Below are 22655 nucleotides of genomic sequence, written 5' to 3' on the forward strand. Positions count from 1 at the left end.
TATTTAAACTTTTCCCAACGATATCCCGCCACACAATTTACATAAACGTCGTTTAACGTCACGGACAAAGAAGTATACAACGGAGATGCGGGACATTTGGCCGCGAAACGAGCTACCTCGAAATCGCGGTGGAACAAAATTGCATTAAAAACCTTCTCGAACCGCGAACGAGGACGAAATCTCTGAAATAAGCTCTCAGGCATCGACGATGAAAGTACGACGCGATAATATAATTTCTCGTCAGGAGATTATCCGTCGCGCTAGAAAAGATCGTTTTAAATCCAGTTGCCATTTGCTCGTTACAAGATAATAGGCACGTAACAAAGCACATAAGCTTGAAAATCCTTAGTTTTAATTTATTAGACAATATTTTAACCCATAATCACTTAAAAACAAGAAAAAAAAAAAAGAAACCTGATTGTCTATTTTTTCTCTTTTTCTCTCTCTCTGTCTCTATTTTTTAAATTGTAAAAGTTTTAAATTATTTTTTAGATGTTTCACAATTTTATTTTTTATTTTTGTTTACCTTCTGTTCCATTTATCACTATTATCAAAATACATTTATTGAATATAAAAATCGAAAGAACATGTATATATATATTTATATATATACATATGCGCGCGTGTACCCGAATGCGTATTTGGTTTGCCAGTCGGGCTCCTTTGTTCAAATTTCGTGTCTTTGCAAAATAACGACTATGAAACCGATTCGTAGAGTTACAAATACGTGAACGAAAATGGCAAACTCAATTGCCATTTACACGCTTTTTGGATTTACTGATGAATTGAGCAATCATAGTGACAAACGAAACAAAACAAGTATATCGATGAAAATCGAAAAAAAAAGTTTTCACGAAATAATAATCAATAAAAGATAAAAGCATACAACAAAGGTTTAATTTAAAAAAATAAAATAAAATAACATAAAAACAGAAAGGAAAGATTATATTCTTATACCTTTGTTTAAAAATTATACTTATAAAAACTCTCCGTGAAATATAACAGTATTTAATTAATTAAACGTCAACAAAATTATATCGTAACGATCAAAAACTGGAATACGAGAAAAATACAAATCACCAAAAATTATTATTACCGATAATAAATTAAACCGCGCTCTGACTGTTAGAAAAAAAAAAAGCACAAACGCGTAAGATAATTTAGAATCAGTTCACAGACGTGGCCGGGACAGCAGTGTATGATCGATGTGGGGTCAACTAGGCTCTGTTCTCATCTCCTATATCCATTTACGCGCCCAAGAGGGCTTGAATCTTAGCAACGCGATCCGACAAGGATGCGTCCTCGAGAACGCAAATTGGCAAAGGGGCCGTTTCGGCGACCCTACCCTTCCACTCAGCGTCTTCGCAACTGCATTCGGAATTCGAATGCACTTCGGGCCTGTCCACCCTGCCGCCCGTGACTGCCACTGACAGGTGCTCTCTGTAACGGGGGATCCTCACCGTTTCCATCGGCTTAGATTCCTAAGACGCATACCAGGATACGGGGATACTAGTTCGTATGTTGCCGTTACACGCGAAACCGACCGGACTCGAAGCCGAGTACTCTTGAATGTGCAGTCTCGTAATGCAAGTTACTTCAAGTTACTCCGCGCACATCTTGTACGGCTTTGCGTACGAATGGACCGCGATGCATCTACACGCGACCCCAAAGTCGGATCGGTACGTAGCCGTTTAAAGTCCTGCACGTTCGAATAGCTTTTTTTTTTTTCAAAATTGCAAAATTTTTAACGTAGAGTATATCTGAACTGTACGATAAATAAAAAAAAGTATATTTAAAAAACCGTAAAACGCTAAGAACTTTTCTGTTATATGATTTCATAGTATTTGTCGGAGAATGGACAGTTTGATATTTCACCTCGTGCTTTTATCAATTAAATTGAATTTTATTTCGATGTGGAATGCGACTGAACGCGGCTGGGTCGATTAAACACCCTCGATGGGAATTTTCTGGGTGACGGTTAATAACAACTTTTTTATTAGCACCGTTCGCTCAATTTCAGAAAAGGTAAATCTATTCTTTAACTTGACCGCGCTGTTCGACGCTATTCGAATAATACTTTCCTTAACAGTATTTATGAACAAATATATGTCCGTGATATATTAGTTGTTAAAGAAATTAAATCCCGCATAACTGGGATGCACGAAAGAGACGAAAGCACTTGAAAATTTAGCTGAAGCTTTATAATAGAGATATTTTTAGGTAAAGGATAACCGCGCGCACTGGAATGTCCCAGCGTTTTGCTCGGTGACTGTCAGAGACAGGTGCTTGAATGTTTGTCGTGAAAAAACAGACGAAATATTTATTGTAGCTGGGCTAATAGCTATTTCGGTACCGCGACTCTAAAGTTTGCGCGAAATAAAATCTAATAAAAAAATATGTGCCCAGCGAATGCTGATCGCAAACAGCGCCGGTGAAATCTATTTAACAATACACTTCGTAAAGATTTGAAAGCGCGTGTTATCGAAACACGAATGAAGCTATTACCGAAGCCACTTCCAGAGTTACGAATTTCTCTTGCGTGCCCGGCGTAAAAATAAATTGTAAAAAGAGCGAGCAGATAATAGCGTAATATAGCTTTCGCATATTCATATGATTAAACTGCACCCTGAAGCGTATTTGATGAACTTGTGCAAGTTCTTCCGTAACGCGTGTTCAGACTTGGATCGTTTGTTTCCGTCTCATGCATTATTCCACGTGCACGCGCCATTCGCCTGGTGAGGCGAATCTCTGGACACGATAACGACCTATCCGGTTTTTTCCTCCCGATACCGTTCCTCACTTTTACCGGCGTGAATTTATATCGTTGTTAAGAAGAAGAAAAAAAATTAAGTCCTATTTTTCTTTCAACTTTCTGTCGATTATAATGAGTTATTTGCGCTTCACTTGCAAACGTTATTCGACTTGCGAACGTAAATTCTATCTGTGTAAACGTAACTTTACATTATCTGCTTTGCATTTTTTATTAAAACAATAAAGAAAAATTGAACGCGGTCAAATTCAGGATATTTTTATTCTTCAAATTTATTTATATCTTTATTTGCAGGTGAATGCATATTACATTATTATAATTTCATTGAATACGCGTTGTTTGCTAGCCAGTCAGACATTGATTAATCCCTTGTTGGACCCAATAATCTGAAGATCAATACCTTCGGGTGATACATTATCTCGTGAATATCGTAGTAGAACTATAGCTGCTGAAAACGGTTTTATTGCATTTACGTCAATTGTATATAATTAACGTATTCGGGTTTCTAAAATTGCGCGGAAGAAATATGCAAACTATCTTTGAAATATACAATCCTATAAGCATTTTAATTATATTATACTCTCGTACGATAATGAATTTTTGCGTTGCTCGGTAATGTCTTTCGCGAATAATATTCCCTATGAAATATCTACTTATAAAAAGACTTCTTTCGCGTAACCACAGGAACGCGCATTAACGAGAATTCTCGGCCTTTCACGCGTAGCGAAATAATAATGTTACACGCATACATTGAAAAAAACATTTTCGATTCGCGGATTTTAATGATCCGCTGTCCATCTTTAATAAAACACGCCTTTGCGAATCACACGGGAGTAATGTTCCCACATTTTTCATCGGAAAAATAAGAGCCTTTCCTCGAATCCTGGAAAATGTTTCGTTATTCGCGCTTCGTCAATCGTGACTTTTAACAAAATAGGATTGAGCCTGAAAGTTCGCGCGGCGGGATCTGTCGATACAATTTAATTAACGAAATGGCGTTGTTGCGGCGAGAAGTTAATTTTCGAGTTCGAATACGCTAAGCCGCTCCGGTGGCTTGGCGTTTTGACTGTTCGGCCAATTAAGCGTGTGATCTGAATTTTCTTCGTGTCTAACGGATGCCGACTATCGCCACGCGGCGGCTGTGCGTACCGCTCCCGAGGGTTCAATAATGAAATAAACATGGATGCGCTCAACACAACAGGTAATTTAATTCTACGTGTGCTTGACCACGTGTCGGTTTCGCGCTAATACCAATAAATTGAGTATAAAGCTCCATGCGCAAAATAAAATAACGTCATTGAAACCTGCCCGCGACGCGCAAATTGAAACATTACACGGCTATAACCATACGATTAGAACAACACGACGCACAATGCTTGTACGGGCGTAACAGTTATTCGTTCATTCGTGTTGAAATTATCGATTTTCGCTTGAATATAACATATTAAGCTCCATTATGTCGACGCTGCTCAGCACGTCGCTTCAGCTTTTTAATGAATTTTCGCGAGACTCCAAACATTTAATTCATCCCGGTGTTCAACGGAACGGAAGTCTTTATTACGAAGTATTTTTCAGAAACAGTCGAGAGTGAATTTCTCATCCGAATTTTCGCCACGATCTCGGGGCACAGCCATCCATCTACCGCGTGCACGTCGACGAGTTGAAAGACGAAATTAACAAGTTCAGACGCGCGATAGCACACGCTGGAAGTCGTCGTGGCATTCTCTGGTTTTGTATTCGTCGACGGTGAACGACGTCGTTCCCCGTCAATATACTGACCGTCTCGAGATCGTGGTGTCTCTCGCACCGCGAGCCGTGAGTCGAAAGCGGAATCGCGGGCTGAAAATGCCACGTAGGTGGTATCAGTCATGATTCGTGCTGAATAATGCACGCAACGAGCGGGAAAAAGATGTATAACTTGCGGGCTAGTTGAGCGAAACCTGGGATTAAGTTTTTATAGCCTAACCCCTCCCGGTGCAGCGTAAAGCGTTGCGTAAAATGTGCCGCGATGATGCGCGGTAACCGTTAAAACCGCTTAGTTTTACAAGCCTATTTACCGCGCCCCCGCTGAGAAATTCGACCACCCTACCTCGTTCCTCATAGCTCATACGGTAGGTGTCCGCGGGGTCGTGATACACCTGGGATTTCCTTAGGGGATTTTCGAAGCTACCGCTAAATCCGCGCTGCAAAACTGGGTGCAATCAGGGTGCGTTAGAAGAGCACGGGCGATAGCTTTGAAGACACCCAAAGGAATGTTTATAATTCATCGGTGTTGTCATACGCGTAGCTATTACACGTTTAAACGAAGATATTTTAGTTCAAATAAACGTCCAAAGTACACTGGACGAAAAAAAAAATTCTTGTCAATTTTGTAAGGTGTATTTAGTAATGCAATTTTTTGAAATATTTAATAATTATTACTAAATACGATAATAATAATCCGCAAATCGAAAACTTTTTTTTTTAATAAGAAAAATAAGAAATAAAGGAATAAATAATGTTAAATATATTTTAGTTTTCTGTTAATGTGTTAGCGAAAAAATTGAATCTTGAAAAGATAAAATATACCCGAGTGGAAATTTATCTAGCTAATCTGATTTTGCAGTTAGTGGTTAGATTTGGTTTAGATATCTAGCTTTTCCGGCTCGTTATTAGCTAGTAATAATTATTTAGTACAGTTTTGCTAAATAGCCACGAGATGAACCACGAATTGGCTGGCTAATTATTAGGTAACGGTGGGAATCAATTTCCACTTGGGTAATTTTTTTATTAAAAAAATGTTTTATTTGGTATAACGTAAGTGTTATTGACGTGGACCTGAGTGATTTTATTTCATTCTATAAATGTTATACTATAAAAAAATAAAATAATACAATTCATGCCATTTAAATAGTTTTATCAAATTTTTTTTTTTGCCAAGCGGTATTTATTTTATAAAATGTTTTTTTAGTTTATATCGTGATATAGTAAGAGATATTTTTATTAACTGCTGCAATACCCGAAAAAGAAAAAAATATAATTGAATATAATTAAATAATCTCAAAGAATACCACACAATTTAAAAAAGTATCATAAATGAATATGAAATTCACGAAATAATTAGAATTTTTAAGATACATTCTTTCGCTAATGTGATGATACACATTTATTCAGAAAGCAAAAATATATAAGCAGTTTTACTTTGTTATTTCCTCGTATATTTAAATATTTATATCGCTGATATAGTTTTATCTCACATTGCAATTAAAAGAATATTTTAAAGTAATTACAGCCGTAATGAGCACACAGATGGTTCTAATTTTTCTTTGTTATATTTAGTATGCACATAGTGTGCATCACGTAAAACACGTGTAATTTGTTCATATACTTCTACACAAATGTTTAACTAATCTATAAAAGTAATTTCTGACGATAGCATGTTCGATCAAAAGCGAGAATTCTCATCAGGAAACGAAATTTCATGCAATAAACCTCGTAACACGTGGCGTATAGGTTCGTGGCGTATATGCGTGGAAAATCCAATTGAACAACTTGAACAGAGAGATGCTACTTATATCACGCGACTCCATATATCATTACATAAATTGGTACGGGCTGCAATAACGCATAACAGCGAACAATATGCAGCATCAAATTTTAACTATTCAAAATACAGAAAAAAGAAAAAAAAAAATTGCACAATCAATATATCGAATGCGAATATTTTAAATATAAATAAATGATTTCGAACAAGCTTTAGAATAAAAATAATAAATTAAAAATCTTTTTTAGAATTTAAAATCGCCACGTGTTTATTTTCTTTTCTTTTTTCCAAATAAAATCGAGCAATAAGAAACGAAACGAGTTTCCGAGAAAATTTAAAAGCGGTATAGAGTACCTACCTATACTACCTATACCTAGGTATGTTAAGCGATAGCCTAACATTTTATGCGATTTCGACGATGTATCGATTCGAGCTGAACAACGTGTAAGCGTCATGGTGAAAGAGAATCCGTCGAATCTCCCTTACCCCATGCGACGATCGGAATACTCTCAAGCAAAGTAAGCTAAAACATTGCACCTTGGTAGCGGAGTACTCGCACCGGGAGCGCGCATGTCAGGCGAATCGCCTGCGAAACGAGAATGTAAAGATCGTTCCCGTTTCGCACGCTCGCCCCATTCCCGCCGCCGTTCCCTCGCGCGCGGCTTTAAAGGACGCGAGAAATACGGGCGACTCCGGGATCTCCGAGCTTAGTATAATCGTGAAAATGGAGCGCCGTGTTCGCGCGATATTTCTTTACTCTCCTCTCTTTCGCTCTATCGGGGTAGTCCGACCTCGCGTGCGACGATTCGTTACGGTCGGACTGACGCGCATATACGCCGGGTTTCCATCTCGGAAATTTAGAATCGCAAAGGTGACGGACGATGACACGTGGGACTCGCGCGATTCGCTCGATTGAACGTGTAGGATACCGGGAAAACACGGTCATTCCATAAGGTCTTTTAATGTGCGTTACGTGACTCGCGTACGCGCCCACGTGCGCGATATCTTTGCTCTCGAAGGGTTACTTCCGAGATCGATTTATCGAGCGATATACCTAAAAATCCTCGCTGACGTATTATATACCTAACATATCCATTGTTTATACGTAAACGTATAATATGTATAACATAAAATTCGTTCGAGTGTAAATAGTTGAGAATATTAATTTACTCATTTGACTCGCGGAGTCCCGGTGCACGTCGGCGTTATTATTCGCTGATAAAAATTAAATTTCGTAATAATCCACTGTACAATTATCCTGTAATGAAATTGTTAAATAAAATATAGCTTTCAATCCGACCGCGCGCACCTGCTTCATCATTTAGCTGTGCTTGTACATGTTTAATATCAGACCGAGTGTGCTATGTTGATGTGTGATTTAATCCATTTGATGGAAGCCGTACTATTTGCATGAAAAATTCATATAGAATAATAAAGTCGGGAAAAAATGAAATATGCGCGAAAGTCTCGGTGTATTCGGAATAATCGAATGACTCGATTTTACCTACAAAGCTACATCTCATTTTTCTTTTTTTTTTTTTTTTCTTCGAGCTACGAACAATGACGTCTGACGCGCGCATTTGTATAATTATACCTGGCCTGACAAGGCTATCTTTGCCACGGCAAATTACTCAGGTCCCGGCGAGATCATTATACGAGAGGTGAATCGAGTCGTCTTCGTGCTCTTCGACGTGTTGATATGCATATGGGTTATTGCTGTATTTCACGGTGAATTGGATTTACGTGAATCGTAGCTCGCGGTGTCCACATAATTGCGCGAGAAATTGCGTGACGACGTTTACACGTGGCAAACATACGAGCGGTAACAAGCCATCGAGAGTTCTCGCTCGGAGAAAAATTAATTAAAAAAGAAATTAATTACACGAACCAAATTTTTTACATTCATACATTTTTTTATTCAACAATACTCCCGCGCTCTTTCGTAACGCTCTCGCGGTCGGTCGGGCCAGCGGTTTTTAATAAATATAACGTACTCGTGTGAGGAACTGCACGCAGCTACCGGCGTGGCGGAAACTATCGGTAGGGTCAGACACGAGTGAAGCCAGAGAAGCCTTTCATCGGCGCGATTAGTTAAGTCGACGTCCACCTACATAAAGCGCTCCACGGCAGAATCGAAGCTTTCAGTGGTACGACTCGAATTTCCGTTCGATGAAACGTGACGCGTTATTTTTGCCCAACGAAATATTGCACCGCCAGCACGATACATCGAGTATCACGTTACGGTTGTCAGTAGTATACTTTTTCCCTTTTAGGCAGGGGGAGGGGGGAGGGGGAAGGAATCGATACGACTAATATTTTTATTAACAACGTAACAACAATATCACGATGTAATTCCAAAATTTCGATCTTACTGACCTCGAGATTCACGGGGGCCTTTGCAACATTTTACGCTACCGAAATTCGGAAGTTTTCGCGGGGGTTCTTGCTCGGCTGGAACTTTCGCAATAATCCTACACCAAAGGTGGAAGACGCGTTGAAAATACGTGCCCCTTCACCACGTGCCGCGTGTCAGATATGAGAGGCACGCGCGTGGAGCGCGAAAGGGATTCCTCAAACGCAAAAGGATCCGAACCGTGGCAAGAGAAGGTAAACGGAAATTTGAGTTTCTTGGCGTCACGGATGCGGAAGGAAGGAAGGATCGAGGAAATCCAGCTGGGTATGTAGGTATGAATTCCGAAAGAGAGAGAACGCGGGAGGTGGGCGGGACGAAAACCGATAAAATAGTATTTTATATATGTGCAATTGTAGCCGCCGCCTTTGTCTTATTTCATATTTGCATCGCGCCTCCGTCTACATTGTATCGGCGGGACTCTCCTCTTTGTGCCGCGCTCAGTTTTATAACGCTTTAAGGCTTGACATCGATTTGTATCAATGTGCGCGACGAGCGGAAGGGTCTGACAAAAATGCTTCGCTTGTAAGTAAAAGAATACACGTGTTGTCTCATGTTAGTCAGGTACGTATACGTGCGGTGTACTATAAAACTATCGCTTTTGATGTTTTATGTGCGTTATATATTGCTCACATTAAATATATCGGACGCGAGAAATTTATGTCGAACTATTAAAAAAAAAAAAAAAAGAAAATTAAGGGGTATTCAGCCGGAAGTTCTGACAGCGGTATCCCATTTGTCTTATAAATAGCTCCGACGAACTTTAAGATACCAAAAAAAAAGTATTCGCTAACACTTCTTGAGAAAATAGCTTATAACACTTTACGTCGACCACGCTGTATTTTATAGCTCGGAGTTGTTTCTCTGACCTCTTCCTAACTTTCGATGAAAATATTTTATTAAAATAAAAAGAAACTAAGCTCGTCTCGCCGCGCAGTGTGGAATTGATGATAATTATCTTGCATAAAAAAAAATGAAAAAATTAAATGGACGCGAGTACTAAGCGCAACATGACGAAGAAATTTTTCTCGGCATTAATTTCCGATTATCGATAAATATAATACTTTTTTAATTCCTTTTTTATCGACTCTTTTATAACGTTACCGCCGCGCGAAAGAAAAGGAAGAGAAGACGGGTTCATCGGCCTAATCGATTAATTGGATATTAATAAACTATTGTAAAGTGGACGTATAAAAATAATTTTTATAATGATAGTATACGATAAAACGTGTGGTGTACTCAAATAGAATATTGTACGGCACAATTTTAGCATCAAAATAAAAATCTCACGTCATTAAAAAAAAAATTCAAATAAATAAATAATTATCAAGTTAAAAATAAGTGAAATTCAACTAAAAAGAGATCGTTATTTCTGGTGACTTTCGATCGAAGAGCTTAACGTTTCCACGGAAAAACGACGGCTAGTTTTATTAGCTCGGGAATTTCTTGAAATATCCTCAAGATGCGTGAGGAGGAGAGACGCGAGGGAGCGTAAGTCGTGATTATGCGGGAGATTATAATGACATTACGTTACTTTCAACGAGCAAAGACGGCCGTCTTTTTCGCGACGGAAAAGCAGACAGAGGAGAAAACTGAAAAGCCTTTAGCATACGTACGCGAGGGTAAGAGAGGCAAGCGACGTGACAGCGAGCCGAAACACAACCGACGCCTTTCGTAATGGTGCATTTAGATAGGAACGAAAGCACGTACAAACATAGAGGCGAAGGACAGAATGTAACTAAAAACGGGACGATAGCACAAAGCTGGGGTGTACTTGGCCAGATAATACGCCTGTGCAAATACCACTTTGCGGCCGGGAGATACGATACGAAATGGGCGAAGAATGGCCATTATTATTATCGCCTCGTAACTCGGGCAGGCTCACTCTGAAATCACGCGCTTAATTCGGTGCCAAAGCCCGTGTACACGTTATACAGCCTTTGTTCTTGATTACCGGCACGCGGGCCAAATCGAACCCTACCACCCCCTCCCCTCTCCCCTCCGCTCCTTCTGATACGGAAAATAGTCGGGCGCTCGAACTCATTCGTACATACAATGCGAGATTAACAACCGAGTAAATTTACATAGGCGATGAGTTTGTTTTACACGTATCGGGGTTACCGGATATCTCGCGATTGAAATCACGCGGCATAAAATAGACGGGGAGGGGGAAGGGGGGGGGGGAAGGATTGAATGAATTCGCGCGCGGGTTCGCAGGACGCGCGAATCGTCATAAAGATATATATGACGCTGTAAAAGTTGGAGCGACCTGTGATACATGCACTATTATCCACCGGAGCATCCTCACGGAACCAAATTCACAATTTCGCGTATAAATCTCGGCGGATGCGCGCCGCGCTGACCGCCCTCTCCGACGTAACCGCTGCGCCAATATTGCGGCGCTGGCACTTTCAGGGCATAGTACACGGGGGAATTCGCATCCTGCACGTGAAGCTGATACGTACGGCTGCTTTAAGCGGCGCATACATCATCGGCGGTTCTTATTCGACACAAATGTCGGGCGAAATGTTCGTAAGCTTCCAAATGGACATTTTTATCGGTCATCGCCCACCACGCGAATGCCAGTGGAATGAATAAACGATAAACCGATCCGTAGATTCTGAGATCTGCGGTCTCGAGATAAATATAAAACGGTAAGTCTTTTACGATCGGGACATGTAGGAGATATTCTCGTGTAAAATAAAAAAGGAAAAAAAAAAAAGATAATAAAAAAATTTATTTAATAATAAAAGTGACAATTCTTAACGCGGGAATAAGCCAACTGTGTAAGTGGTTTTAATATAATTTCCGTAATCGAGCGTGCTCGATGTATGCGTCGAAAGGAGAAGACACGTAATTTTCGGGTGTAATTGAAAGTCTGGAAATTATTCTAAAAAAAAAAGTGGAACACTTCTAACGCGATACTAAAGTTTTAATTACGATCCTGAAAACCGTTTCGCTATTTTAGCCGTAAGCGTATATAAGAGATTAACGAGATCCGTGAGGTGTAATATAACTTGGCTGGCGCGGTAACAACCGACGTAACGTCGGCTACGTGACTTTGCGGACAAACAAATAATTATATCTCTATGAAAAGACGCGCTGTATTCTATTGTCGGGGAACAGTTTCGGTTCCGGCGCGCACGAGTAGCACGCGCGCAAAAACACGGGCGGGTGGGAGAAGGAAGGAACGTAATCAAGGAACAAGAAAGTTTCGCGAGCGGAATCTCGCCTGCGGATATCGCCGGTGGAGCCGAAGAAGTCCGGGAAGAGGAGGAAGGCGGTCGAATTAAAGACAATGATAAGTTACGGTCGCAATTATTGAAGTTACCTCTCCGAAGAGCTTCACGTCGCACATCTCGAACAAAGAGAACGGCGAGAGTTCACGAGGACGTTTTTTTTTTTTTTTTCTTTTTTTTTCACCTCGATTCCGGGGGAGAAAGCGCCTATTGAAAACTCACGAAAACGTATTAATTTGTCAGCGCCCGTGAGTAGACCCGGTAACCGCAAACTCGGCGGTGCGTTAATTGCACCTGAAAAGTAGGGTTTTTACATTCGCTAAGCGAATGCTAATCGCGAGCGCGCGCGCGGAATACCCGGCGTTACCTTCTTGTCGCGTAACGACTGAAGGATGGGGATCTTATCGTCCGCCGTGCACGTGTCGCTAATAAAGAACCTAGTTAATTCCGGATTAAATTTTTCCCGGGCTCAGCCGCACCTTCTTGCCGGCGAAACGCGGTCGGACTTGTCTCGCGTGATTCGATCGCGCGCTTTGTAATTAGTTAGATTAATCATTCAACCGTAAGCACGTCTTATGACCCGGCACGCTAATTTCACGGTATTATCAACACTATTTTATTAACGTTTTAATTTGAGAAGATCTATTTTTAATGAGCGTATGCTCCGTGCCTCTTAATATATTTACCAGTCATCCGGACGTAGCGCGATACGACTCTTGTTGTTCTTTTCCCTGGCTCGGAGTAAAAATCACTTCCGCTCGGCCAAAAACTCGGAAGTAGCGAGCCGGCTAAGCCAACGGAGACTTTATCATGCGGAAGCGTTAATAAACCATCATAAATGTGAATAATTAACCTCGTAGGCGGTTTTGCCGCGGCACGATAATTCCGTGCAACGAGCGGGAATCGCGATTGCGCCCGAGAAAACGGGGGCTAACAAGTTTAACGCGGAGGCGAACTTCTTATCGCTATGCCGTTGCACTTCGTTCTCCGGGGTTAGTTCCGCGCGCGATCATCTTAAGCTACTTAATCGCTCATTAGTCATGCGAGACCTGACAATTTTCCGGCGCACCTTCAAGTAATCGCACGCGTTAATTAGCGCATTTCCTGTGATTATCGCCAAGCTGTCACGGTTGAATTTCGCCGTAATCGCCCGATCACTCGGTGCCATTTAACGCTTTCTTTGCCCGTTTGTCAGCCCCGTGACAAAATCGCAAATTTTTATCTTACACGTATTACAGATTTGATCTAGAATTTATGTTTCATGCAGATGGTACAATAATAGCGAAGGCATATTTTGGAAATTTATTGCCGAATCCCTACAATATCGCGCAGGCTTTTGCTTAATTCGATCTCTGTTAATTAAACATTAGTTAAATCGGGTTTAAATTACATTAATCGATACCGGATACCGATTTAGATGCCAACGTAGGACACAACATGAAGACGTAAGTTGTTAATCCATCGAACAATAACCTGTCGATTCGCCCGATAAATCTATGGACGGCTGGTCGCCGATACGAAACGCGGGTATCTGCACGCGTTTATACCGGACGCGCATTATCGGTTCCGGTTGCGTCCCGTATTTCCCTTGGGCGTTACGTCGGGACTGCGATAATTCAGCTCCCGTTATGCAAGGGTTTCTCCCGAAGAATTATTTCCATAGATACACCGCGCGGTCAATTCTCGATGCTCAAAGTACCGTTCCGTTAAATATTAACTGGTATTTAACCGAAGAGCTCTCGTTTTGCGAGCAACTAAATAATCGAGAACAATCGCAATTCAACTTAAACCGAAAGCTGCTCGATCCCAAGTCATTTTATTTACTTTAAACTTGAATATTTTTAAGCAAAAATTGAACTCTGTAAAACAGAAGATTCCCTACTTAACAAAAAAAAAAAAAAATTAAAAAATAATAACTTTGATATAAAGTATAAAAAATTATGTTTTTTTTTCCAATTTAGTTTTTCAACTTTTGCCTTTTTTAATGTTATTATTTACTCAGTTCATTCGCCGCTTAGATAAGAATTTAACTTTAGCTTTATAATACTGTAGCAATCAAGTTACGTCCTGTTTGATCAGCAGCTTTTTCTATCAAGAACGGATATTAACGGTAAATCTTGGGCGTTTCGGATAAAAGTCAATTGTACTCGTGTGTTCGGCCGAGAGCATATAGCTGCCTGAACGCGAACGGGAGAGAGTCTTCGCTTCATCTCCGGCGACTGAGCGTTGATAAATGCATCTAGAACTTGCACCGAGCAGTGACGGATAAGAGAAAATGTATTATGTAACTGATTTAATTCCAAACTGACGAATTAATAACTAGGAAATCCCTTCGCGTTGTAATAAAATAAGAAACGATTTATCGAGTCAATAACTTTGAGAACAAATAATGCATAAATAAAGTTTTAAATAAATGCTAAAATAATTTTTCTATACTTTACGTATTTATTTATTGCAAATCGTTACGTCGCCATTGCGTAACGTAATATTGATTTAATTTATTTGGAGTAAATATTTTACCAGCGTAACGAAAGAGCACGTTACGTTAAAACTATGTTATATTAGAGACACGACACCGGTACAGCGAAGAATAATTTTAAAAAATAAATAGGACCGACGAAGGAAAAACATTTACTGATAACGACGTAAATAACTGCCCTTTTAATTCCTTTTGCAATAATATATTTATATAAAATTGCAGGCGCAAGTACGATTTGATCAATATGTTGTTCTGATTTACAATTCCTTTGTATTTTGTGCACTGTTTAACAAATAAATGTACGATACCTCGAGAAAAGAAGATGCAATTTACTTTAAAGATAAAAAAGTTGTGGACTTCTTTCAGCTGTTAAATAAGTTTCGGAATTATTTTATTTTATTTTATTGTTTTTTAATGCTCACGTTTCAATAAGAGTAACTTTTTTCTAAAGAGACGAATCTGTAGATATTATTCGTTACAAACGCTTCCGAGATTTCTCGCTGTCTCATAGAAAGTTACAAACGAAGAAATGTTCGAGCTGAAAAGCTTTCCTGCTTATGCACGTAAGACTCTGAGCAACGCAAATGGCTTCGGTAAGCGGAGAAAACGTCGAAGTTGATAAACAGTTTTTAAAATACGCGTACATTTTATCAAATTTCTTATACAATTAATCTCATTGCAAAACTCAGATCAACTTTCCTATTTTTGTAATAAATTTAATAATAAAATATCAAGAAACATTATCGAGATTACTTGCCTATATTTCGTAAATGTAATAACTGAACTGAATAATTTTTTATATGATAAAAAAATATAAAAATGGTTACAACTTTATTAATATTCATATTTAATTACTTGAAATTATTCCTGCCGCAAGTGTCAAAAAACATTTTTTTTTTTCTCTTCGATTTACTCGAGAGCCTTCCATAAAATTCCTGTCAAATTCCCTCCCACCCCCAATATTTTTCTATAAAATTTCTATTATATTAAAAAATAAATCGATAGAAAGCGAGAGATGAAATATGCATTTAATGTTACCACAAAATCAACATCGTCTATTTTAATAGCCGGCTTTACGTGTTCCACTCACGAGCGGAATGCACGCTAAGAGAAATGTTGAGCAAACAAATTTAATCAAGTGCCCGACTGCGTTACCGAGAGGCGCCATATCACCCTCGCCAGAACTGACTCCGACCCACCACCGGAAATGGGTGGAGAGACGAAGTCACCCCCGCTGAATGCTAGCACTCTACCGATTTGCCTGATCGACGTGGATGTAGACAGCTATCCGAAGTTTACTAAGTTCGCCGCGCCGGATCAATGAGCAACGATAACGAAAGATAATAGCTACACCATAGACGAAACTGCAGACGGGCGGAGTCTGCATCGTCAACTTTCGGAGAAGTCTCACCAGAAGAACGAAAATCTTAGTTGCAACATAGTAATTGAATGAAATGCGAAACGGACGACGATTATGAGATGCTCCTAACTTCTCCGAATTGAAAACTTAATTTATTAATTATAATAATTGAGATAAACGAGACACAAAAGCTGTTTAAGGGAATATTCTAAATCGTAAACTATAATATTTATCAATGTAATTCTATTTCATTTTCATTAAATGTTTTTAACTTATTCATAATTATTTGGCAAGTTAATGATTGATTATTAAAAAGATTTTTTTATACGTATAAAAAGTAGAATGGATAAAATATTAAGGTATCCTTGCGTGTTAAAAATACCGAAGGAAATATTATCACATTTAAACGAGCAATTACAAAAGTGGTTTGTAAATTTAATACAATTATTACTACTAAATGAAATAACATCGAAATAAATTGCTCGCCTACATACGAAGCCTACCGTATTGTATTACGGACTTGATAACAAGTTATAAATGTTATTACGGGCACAAATCGTATAAAATTATAGCTGGTGAATTATAAATTCAATGTCAAAAATTTCCAAACTGGCCATGAAAATAAATATCCGATTGCAGACACGTTATCGAGTAAGATCTTACTGATATTCGTAATAATTTCATCACACGATCGATTTACACGACGTATAACGTTAACTTCCAATTTATAAGACTTCGGCGCGAAGCTTTGTCTTTATTCTGGTCTTTAACAAAACTGTGAGAAGCTACTACGTTATTGCTGCGTTCAAAAGGAGTTAACAGACTCGACGATTTGGCCACATCAAAGTTCCACCGCCAAGTGGTATGCCAGGTTAGTATCCGACACAAAGAAGACCCATCCGCCGGGTAAAGAGCGACTTAACGTGCTCTGCTTCTCTGTCGGAGAGATCGATCTCGATGGGAAGTTACACGATCCGTTGAACGTCAGAGATTCCGTTACGAGAAGAAACAACCTCTAAATATGCAGGATTGTCGCGACAATAGTAACGGCAAATAAATCGAAGATAACTACCGCGTTGTAATTTTGTTTTCTTTTTTAACGTAATAAAATTTTATAACGCGAGAGTCAATAGATACAAAATACGAAAGAAAGATGATGACGTACCAAGTTATAATAGAAAGCGATAAAATAATCTCGGAAAAGCTATCCCGTGTTGATTGTTGCTACTGGCAAAAGCACCCCGTCACCAAAATAATATTGAATGACCTATGAAGGCTGGCGCTTGTATTCCGCGACACCCGAGAGGATAATGCAGCTTTGCTGAGTAGAGTATGCGCGATTGTTACAATGCAATTCAAGAGATAGTCGGATACGACCAGGTTAACGTCCGATGCATAACTATGCGCTAAGTACTACATAAACTTTCGGCAAATGTTACCAAAATATTATCACCAATTAATGTAATTCGCTTTGCAATGCTGCATTTAACGAATAGAGAAATTTACGACGTTATCTATAATTGGTACCTCTGAAGAAAGAATTTCATCGAAGGTACCATTTGAAAGTAATTAACTGCACATAATCGGAGATATTTTGTTTTTTCAAAGTAAGTGACGGAGATTGATTTTGTACCAACAGTTTTATTCCGTAGGGAATACTACGAGTTTGACGAAGATAAATTTCAGCGTTTACAAATTTTATTCGCATCTATTTTATATTAATTCTTTTTTTTTTCTATGTAATGTTTAATTTGCTATACCGCTCTAATATATATATATAAAAGATTTTCCAATTGATGTGCAGTGTTAGAGTTACAGAAATGACAATATAAAATAAAAAAAATTGAGTTGTATGAAATACGTTCACGGTAAAATGTATAAGCAGTTAAAAATAATGTAATTTATTGTACGAATACGATCTCAAATAAATTAATCTTTTCTAAAATGTGTAAGATTTTTTTTCTTTAGTAGCTAATTATCCAATTCTATTCCTTCTAATTGTTATTTAAACAACAAAATAATAATTAGCGACATTATAATTTTTATATAAATAAAAAAACAATGCTTGCTTTTGTAAACAATTGTGTGCAAAAAACACAAACGTTGCAGCCTGCCACGTGCTGCCAGGTAGAGTCAGAAAAATGTAATTACTGAGCGAAGAGTACTTTTAGAGATTAACGATCGGATTACTTAAAAATGGATTAGTTAATAAAGCTGATGTGAAAAAAAAAATGCTATCAGTTTGAAAAGCGTTTTACTCGATAATGTTACAAAAAGGACAAAATGGTTTTTAAAAGGTAAGTTAATTACCGGGATCATAAAAACGATGGCGATGTAAAGAATGGTGAATCGACGTTCCATGAATTTATTAAGGGATTAGTTAAGAGAACGTCGAGTGATAAAGTATTCTCGTTCAAGCTGTATTTAAAGATTTAGATACCCCCAAGGTTTCTTGCGAAGTATGTTACAAATTAAAAAGCAACTAATTATCCATCTTTTAATTAGTTCTTTTTTTTAAATATTATTACAAAAGCTATTTTTGTTAATTGCACGAACACAATCTTCAGTATTAATTTTCAATGGAAAGTCAACACTTTAGTTTACGAGAACGCTTCCGTTTTAGTACTTCCTGATATCGCGAGCGTGGTTTCGGCCGCGGTAATTATTCGAATTTAATTAAAACTCGCGTTCGAAGTGAGCTACACTGCGGTGAAGTCATTAATTAAATTTAGGGGGAGGAGGGAATCGCGCGGTGTCTTACGATTGTATATGTACGTAGATATGTACGACAGATACGAAAGAGATCGTTATTGCAAGTTCACGAACTCGGTTATAACTTTCAATGAATTCAGTTTCTTTTAGCGGCGCCGGAATTTTCTTTTCGGGTATGTCTACGTTACTAGTTCATTTCTGCTTTTGCTGTGGGAAGCATTTCCTCAGAGTGCTTCGCACACAATTCAAGTGTATAACGTAATTCTGATATAAAATCCCGCAGTCTTTTATCGTTGACAAAGTGGCGAACAATTAACAAATGCACGGAAGTTTGCTAACCGCCAATCCAAAAACATATAATATTTTCTTTTTCGGCGAGGGAAAGAATAAATTGAAAATAAAACCGCGTAGATCAATTAAATTTTTAACAATACTAGAAAAAATTATGAGCGCGCGCTATTTCTTAAAAGGTCCTAAGTGCAAACTAAGAAAAAAGAAAATCATGCTACTTACCAATCTGCATGAGCTTCAGCGGAGTTGTGGAGTTCTGCCGGTGACTGTAACATAAAAAGAAAAAAATTAATGTACACATGTATATCAATTAATAAAATTAATAAAAAATAAAGTAATGGTTTTTTTAAATAAAGATTTTATTTTAAAAATTAATATCTTACCTAAAAGTTGCTCCGCCGATGCAGGATGCCCGTCCCGGGCCTGCTCCTCCTCTCAGATGGGACGTGTCGAGTCCTCCTTCCGCGCACGAGTCACTCGCGAATACCCCGACCGTGATTTTACAGTTGCGAAGATTATGTATCTCTTTCGCGCGTTTCTATTCGGCACTCGCGTTTATAAAAAACCGTCCGAATAACTATACGAAACTCCCGAGACGACCGACGAACCGACTGCGGTTCGTGTAATTCTTAATGTCGGCGGCGACGACACTCTCGTTGACGACGGCGGATGCTACTGCGTCGATCTGTAACAAAAAGAAATATTAAGATTAATCGTAGTTATCGTGCCTGAAGGGTTTTCGTTAAACGAAGGTGCGAATTACTTTCGGTACGGAGACACGTGCTTGCTGTGCAGTGCGTAGGACGTGTGTGCTTGCGCGACCGCTGGAGAAGGACAAAGCGAGAGTGGGAAGAGTGGGGGAATATACCTAGCGCGCGGCACGTAGGCTCGCGCTCGCTCTCACCACGTACCCCCGCCTCACCCCACCTCCCCCCGCGCCAATGTATTCGTTACTCTCGTTCGATTTAATTGTAATATTTAATTCGTATGTCCAGACAAAGACGGTGCTTCCACCAGGTCGTCCACGATCTCGAAAATCGCAAAGACCGTCTTTGCCTGGACATATTAATTAAATATTACAATTAAATCAAACCTCAAAATCGTCGACGTTGACTCTCGCTTGGCGTAAAGCAAGCCAAGCGAGAGAGAACTACCCAGCGTCGGTTTTAAGCGGTAATAATTAACAGCTAATTTACGCGTCACATAAATTTTTTAAGATAGGATTAAAAAATTAAAATTATAAAAAGGAAAGGAAGCAGATTAATAGCGCATTGAGATATTTTGCCTATAATTCGCAGTTATTAAATTTATTTTTGCATTTAAGAAAGACAATTATTTAATTGTTGCAGGAGCGATTTTCACTGAAGACCAGAAGGACAGCCCGTCGGAGTTGGCATTTAAATATGCCATTTACAAAATCAACAAGGACAAAACTTTATTGGCGAACACGACTCTGGTTTACGATATCCAATATGTGCCTAAAGATGATTCGTTCCGCACGTCTAAGAAAGGTATGAAAATAATTAAAAAAAAAAAAAAGAAAAAAAAACCATCAATTTTTAAACAAGATATTCATAAAAAAAACCTCGACTGGTGCAAAATAAAGCCTGAATTCTTATTTTACAAGTAGCCTAAGTACAGCGGGTGCGAATGCAAACGAAAATATATTTCAGTTTGTGCAATTTACATAACAAAAGCATAAATTAATTTCACCAGCGCGGGTCAAGCTACGAATAGTGACGCGATGCCGAACAAAACCAGCTAATTAATTAATTTAATCTCCATTTTAATGTGATCAAAAGGCCGGCGGTTAGAGCGTGACGTGAATCTCCTGTCAGCGGAGCGCTTTTGACACGCGAGCTTAAAAGTTGGCAGGAAGCCTAGCGAAAGCAATTCAGTTAGCGACTAGGTATAGCGTGAATTACAGCGCGAGGACGTCGCACGCGACATGATGTAGCTTCAGATTTATGTAAAATAACACGAAACCGGATCGACTCGAAGAGCCGAAACCATAACAATGTCTCTCCCGCGATCGCGAGCGCAGCGGATAAATCTCGGGGCGCAACGAGCTCAACCGGTTATGAATTCGCCACGAAGCAATGTCTCTTCGAAATGTGTTTTCTTACAAAATTCTACATCGCGTAGCAGAGATATCCACTTGTTTGGTTTAGCCCGGCGATTCTCGGGTTATGCCTCGCGAGCTTACTATAAAGAATCCGTTCTATGGTCCGAAAGAAATCAATACAATCACGATTTAATAAAAGCTTAGACGCTTCGCTACGACTTAGGAGAATGCACACACGGTTTCAATCGCGAAAATTCATCTTCGTACCGTAAAGAAGATATTCCGGAGGGAAAGTGGGATAACCGGAAAACTGTGTTATTTTTTTTATTACGTAAACTATCACGAAATGCGATACAACGATTAAATTCGAGCGTTAAATCATGCAACTATCCAGGGAGCACATAAAATTTTCTTCTTGAAGCGCAGCGAAGATTCTTAACTCACTGAACAAGCAAGATAAAAAGAGGTTACGACATACTCTTGCTTACTTTGCGAGTTCCGAGTTTATTTATATGTATGAGTACTGCATAAGTTCACTGTAAAAGAACCTTTTGTCTCCTCTTTTTTAACAAAATTTAAATAATAAATACCTATAACAACGTATCTCCAAAATGAATCTCCAAGATAAATGTCGAAAATAATACATTTTTATAACAACTCTTTCTTTCTTTCTTTCCTTTTTCTCATTTTTTTTTTTTTTTTTCAAGGCGCTAAAGCACTAAAGAATATGACTATTTACATCCTTTTAGGTTCTTTCGCGCGGGAAATATTCGGTCGTAAATATGCCTACAGAATTCCATTATGCGTAATGAGAATCTACGTATATTTTTTTTTTCTTCCCTTCCAGACGCTTAGAAATGATATCCACGGTTGGAAAGATTATTCCGCTTTTCTTCCGACCGATCTCGCCGCCGCGTTTCCTCTTCCGCGAACGGGGGTCGGAACTGTGTCGAACCGCGGCAACTTTTCCAACTTTTCTTTTGTAATCTGGCTTCACCCCTGTGATAAATCTCCCGTGTACCGCTCAGAAGGTGTCTGTACACATTTCTGGAATCTCCGCGCAAGTTTAATGTTGCGTATGCGCAAATTCGGTTGACTCTCGCGTTTAATATACCGTGACGCGCGGTTCCCGCCGAAAAGTAATCACGGGCGATGCTTCCACCGTTTGCATTATCTACGTCTAATGTGTCCACGGCCTGGATTTCTTCATGTGAAAATTTTACAAATGGGTTGAAAGCTTCACCTTGCCTTACCGCGTAAGATCGAATATTTATGCATCGCGGGGTGCAAATGGGAGAATTAAAATGCCGTTATTCTCCGACACATCTGGCTAAAGATATATTCTTTTCAAGGGAGAAAACTTTGTTTAACCTTGTTCTCTTCTTTTTTTTTTTTCCATTCAGCGAGATATTAAAATTGAAAATTAGACGTACGTTCTTCTCGCGCAGTCGGATCTTATCGAACGAGAGGGAAAGGAAGCTTTCGTTAAAATATAGAGAACGCGCAGTTTAGAGAACCAACGCGGGTTTCTTCTGTTATTCTTTAGAAAATTGTTACGTAAGATTCTTTATTTTTCCGCGCCGTTATGTCAGGGCTCTCCAGGACGGGAAACGAGGAACAAAGCCTCAATGGGAAATTGGATTCACGATGAAACACTCGAGAAAATCCTCTATGAATTTCTGAGAGCATCTAGTACGGATTATAAAGTATTGTGACATCTTACCGTCGGAAGAATGAATCGTGCACGGATCGATTATCGAGGTAATTGCGGAAGAGCATATTGCTATCATATCATCTGTTGAACGA

At 39.0% G+C, this 22655-nt stretch overlaps 1 protein-coding gene across 3 annotated transcripts in view; it reads left to right on the top strand.

Moving 5' to 3' along the window:
- The window catches only part of LOC139108267 (glutamate receptor ionotropic, kainate 2), a 112163-nt gene that overhangs the window by 46208 nt on the left and 43300 nt on the right, over positions 1–22655 (top strand). For all 3 annotated transcript variants that reach the window (XM_070666400.1, XM_070666401.1, XM_070666402.1), the window contains exon 3: positions 20134–20295. In XM_070666400.1, coding sequence (XP_070522501.1) covers positions 20134–20295 — 162 coding nt within the window. The remainder of the gene's footprint in view (positions 1–20133; positions 20296–22655) is intronic.

The sequence above is a fragment of the Cardiocondyla obscurior genome, linkage group LG14 (genome assembly GCF_019399895.1).
Source record: "Cardiocondyla obscurior isolate alpha-2009 linkage group LG14, Cobs3.1, whole genome shotgun sequence".
NCBI lineage: Eukaryota > Metazoa > Arthropoda > Insecta > Hymenoptera > Formicidae > Cardiocondyla > Cardiocondyla obscurior.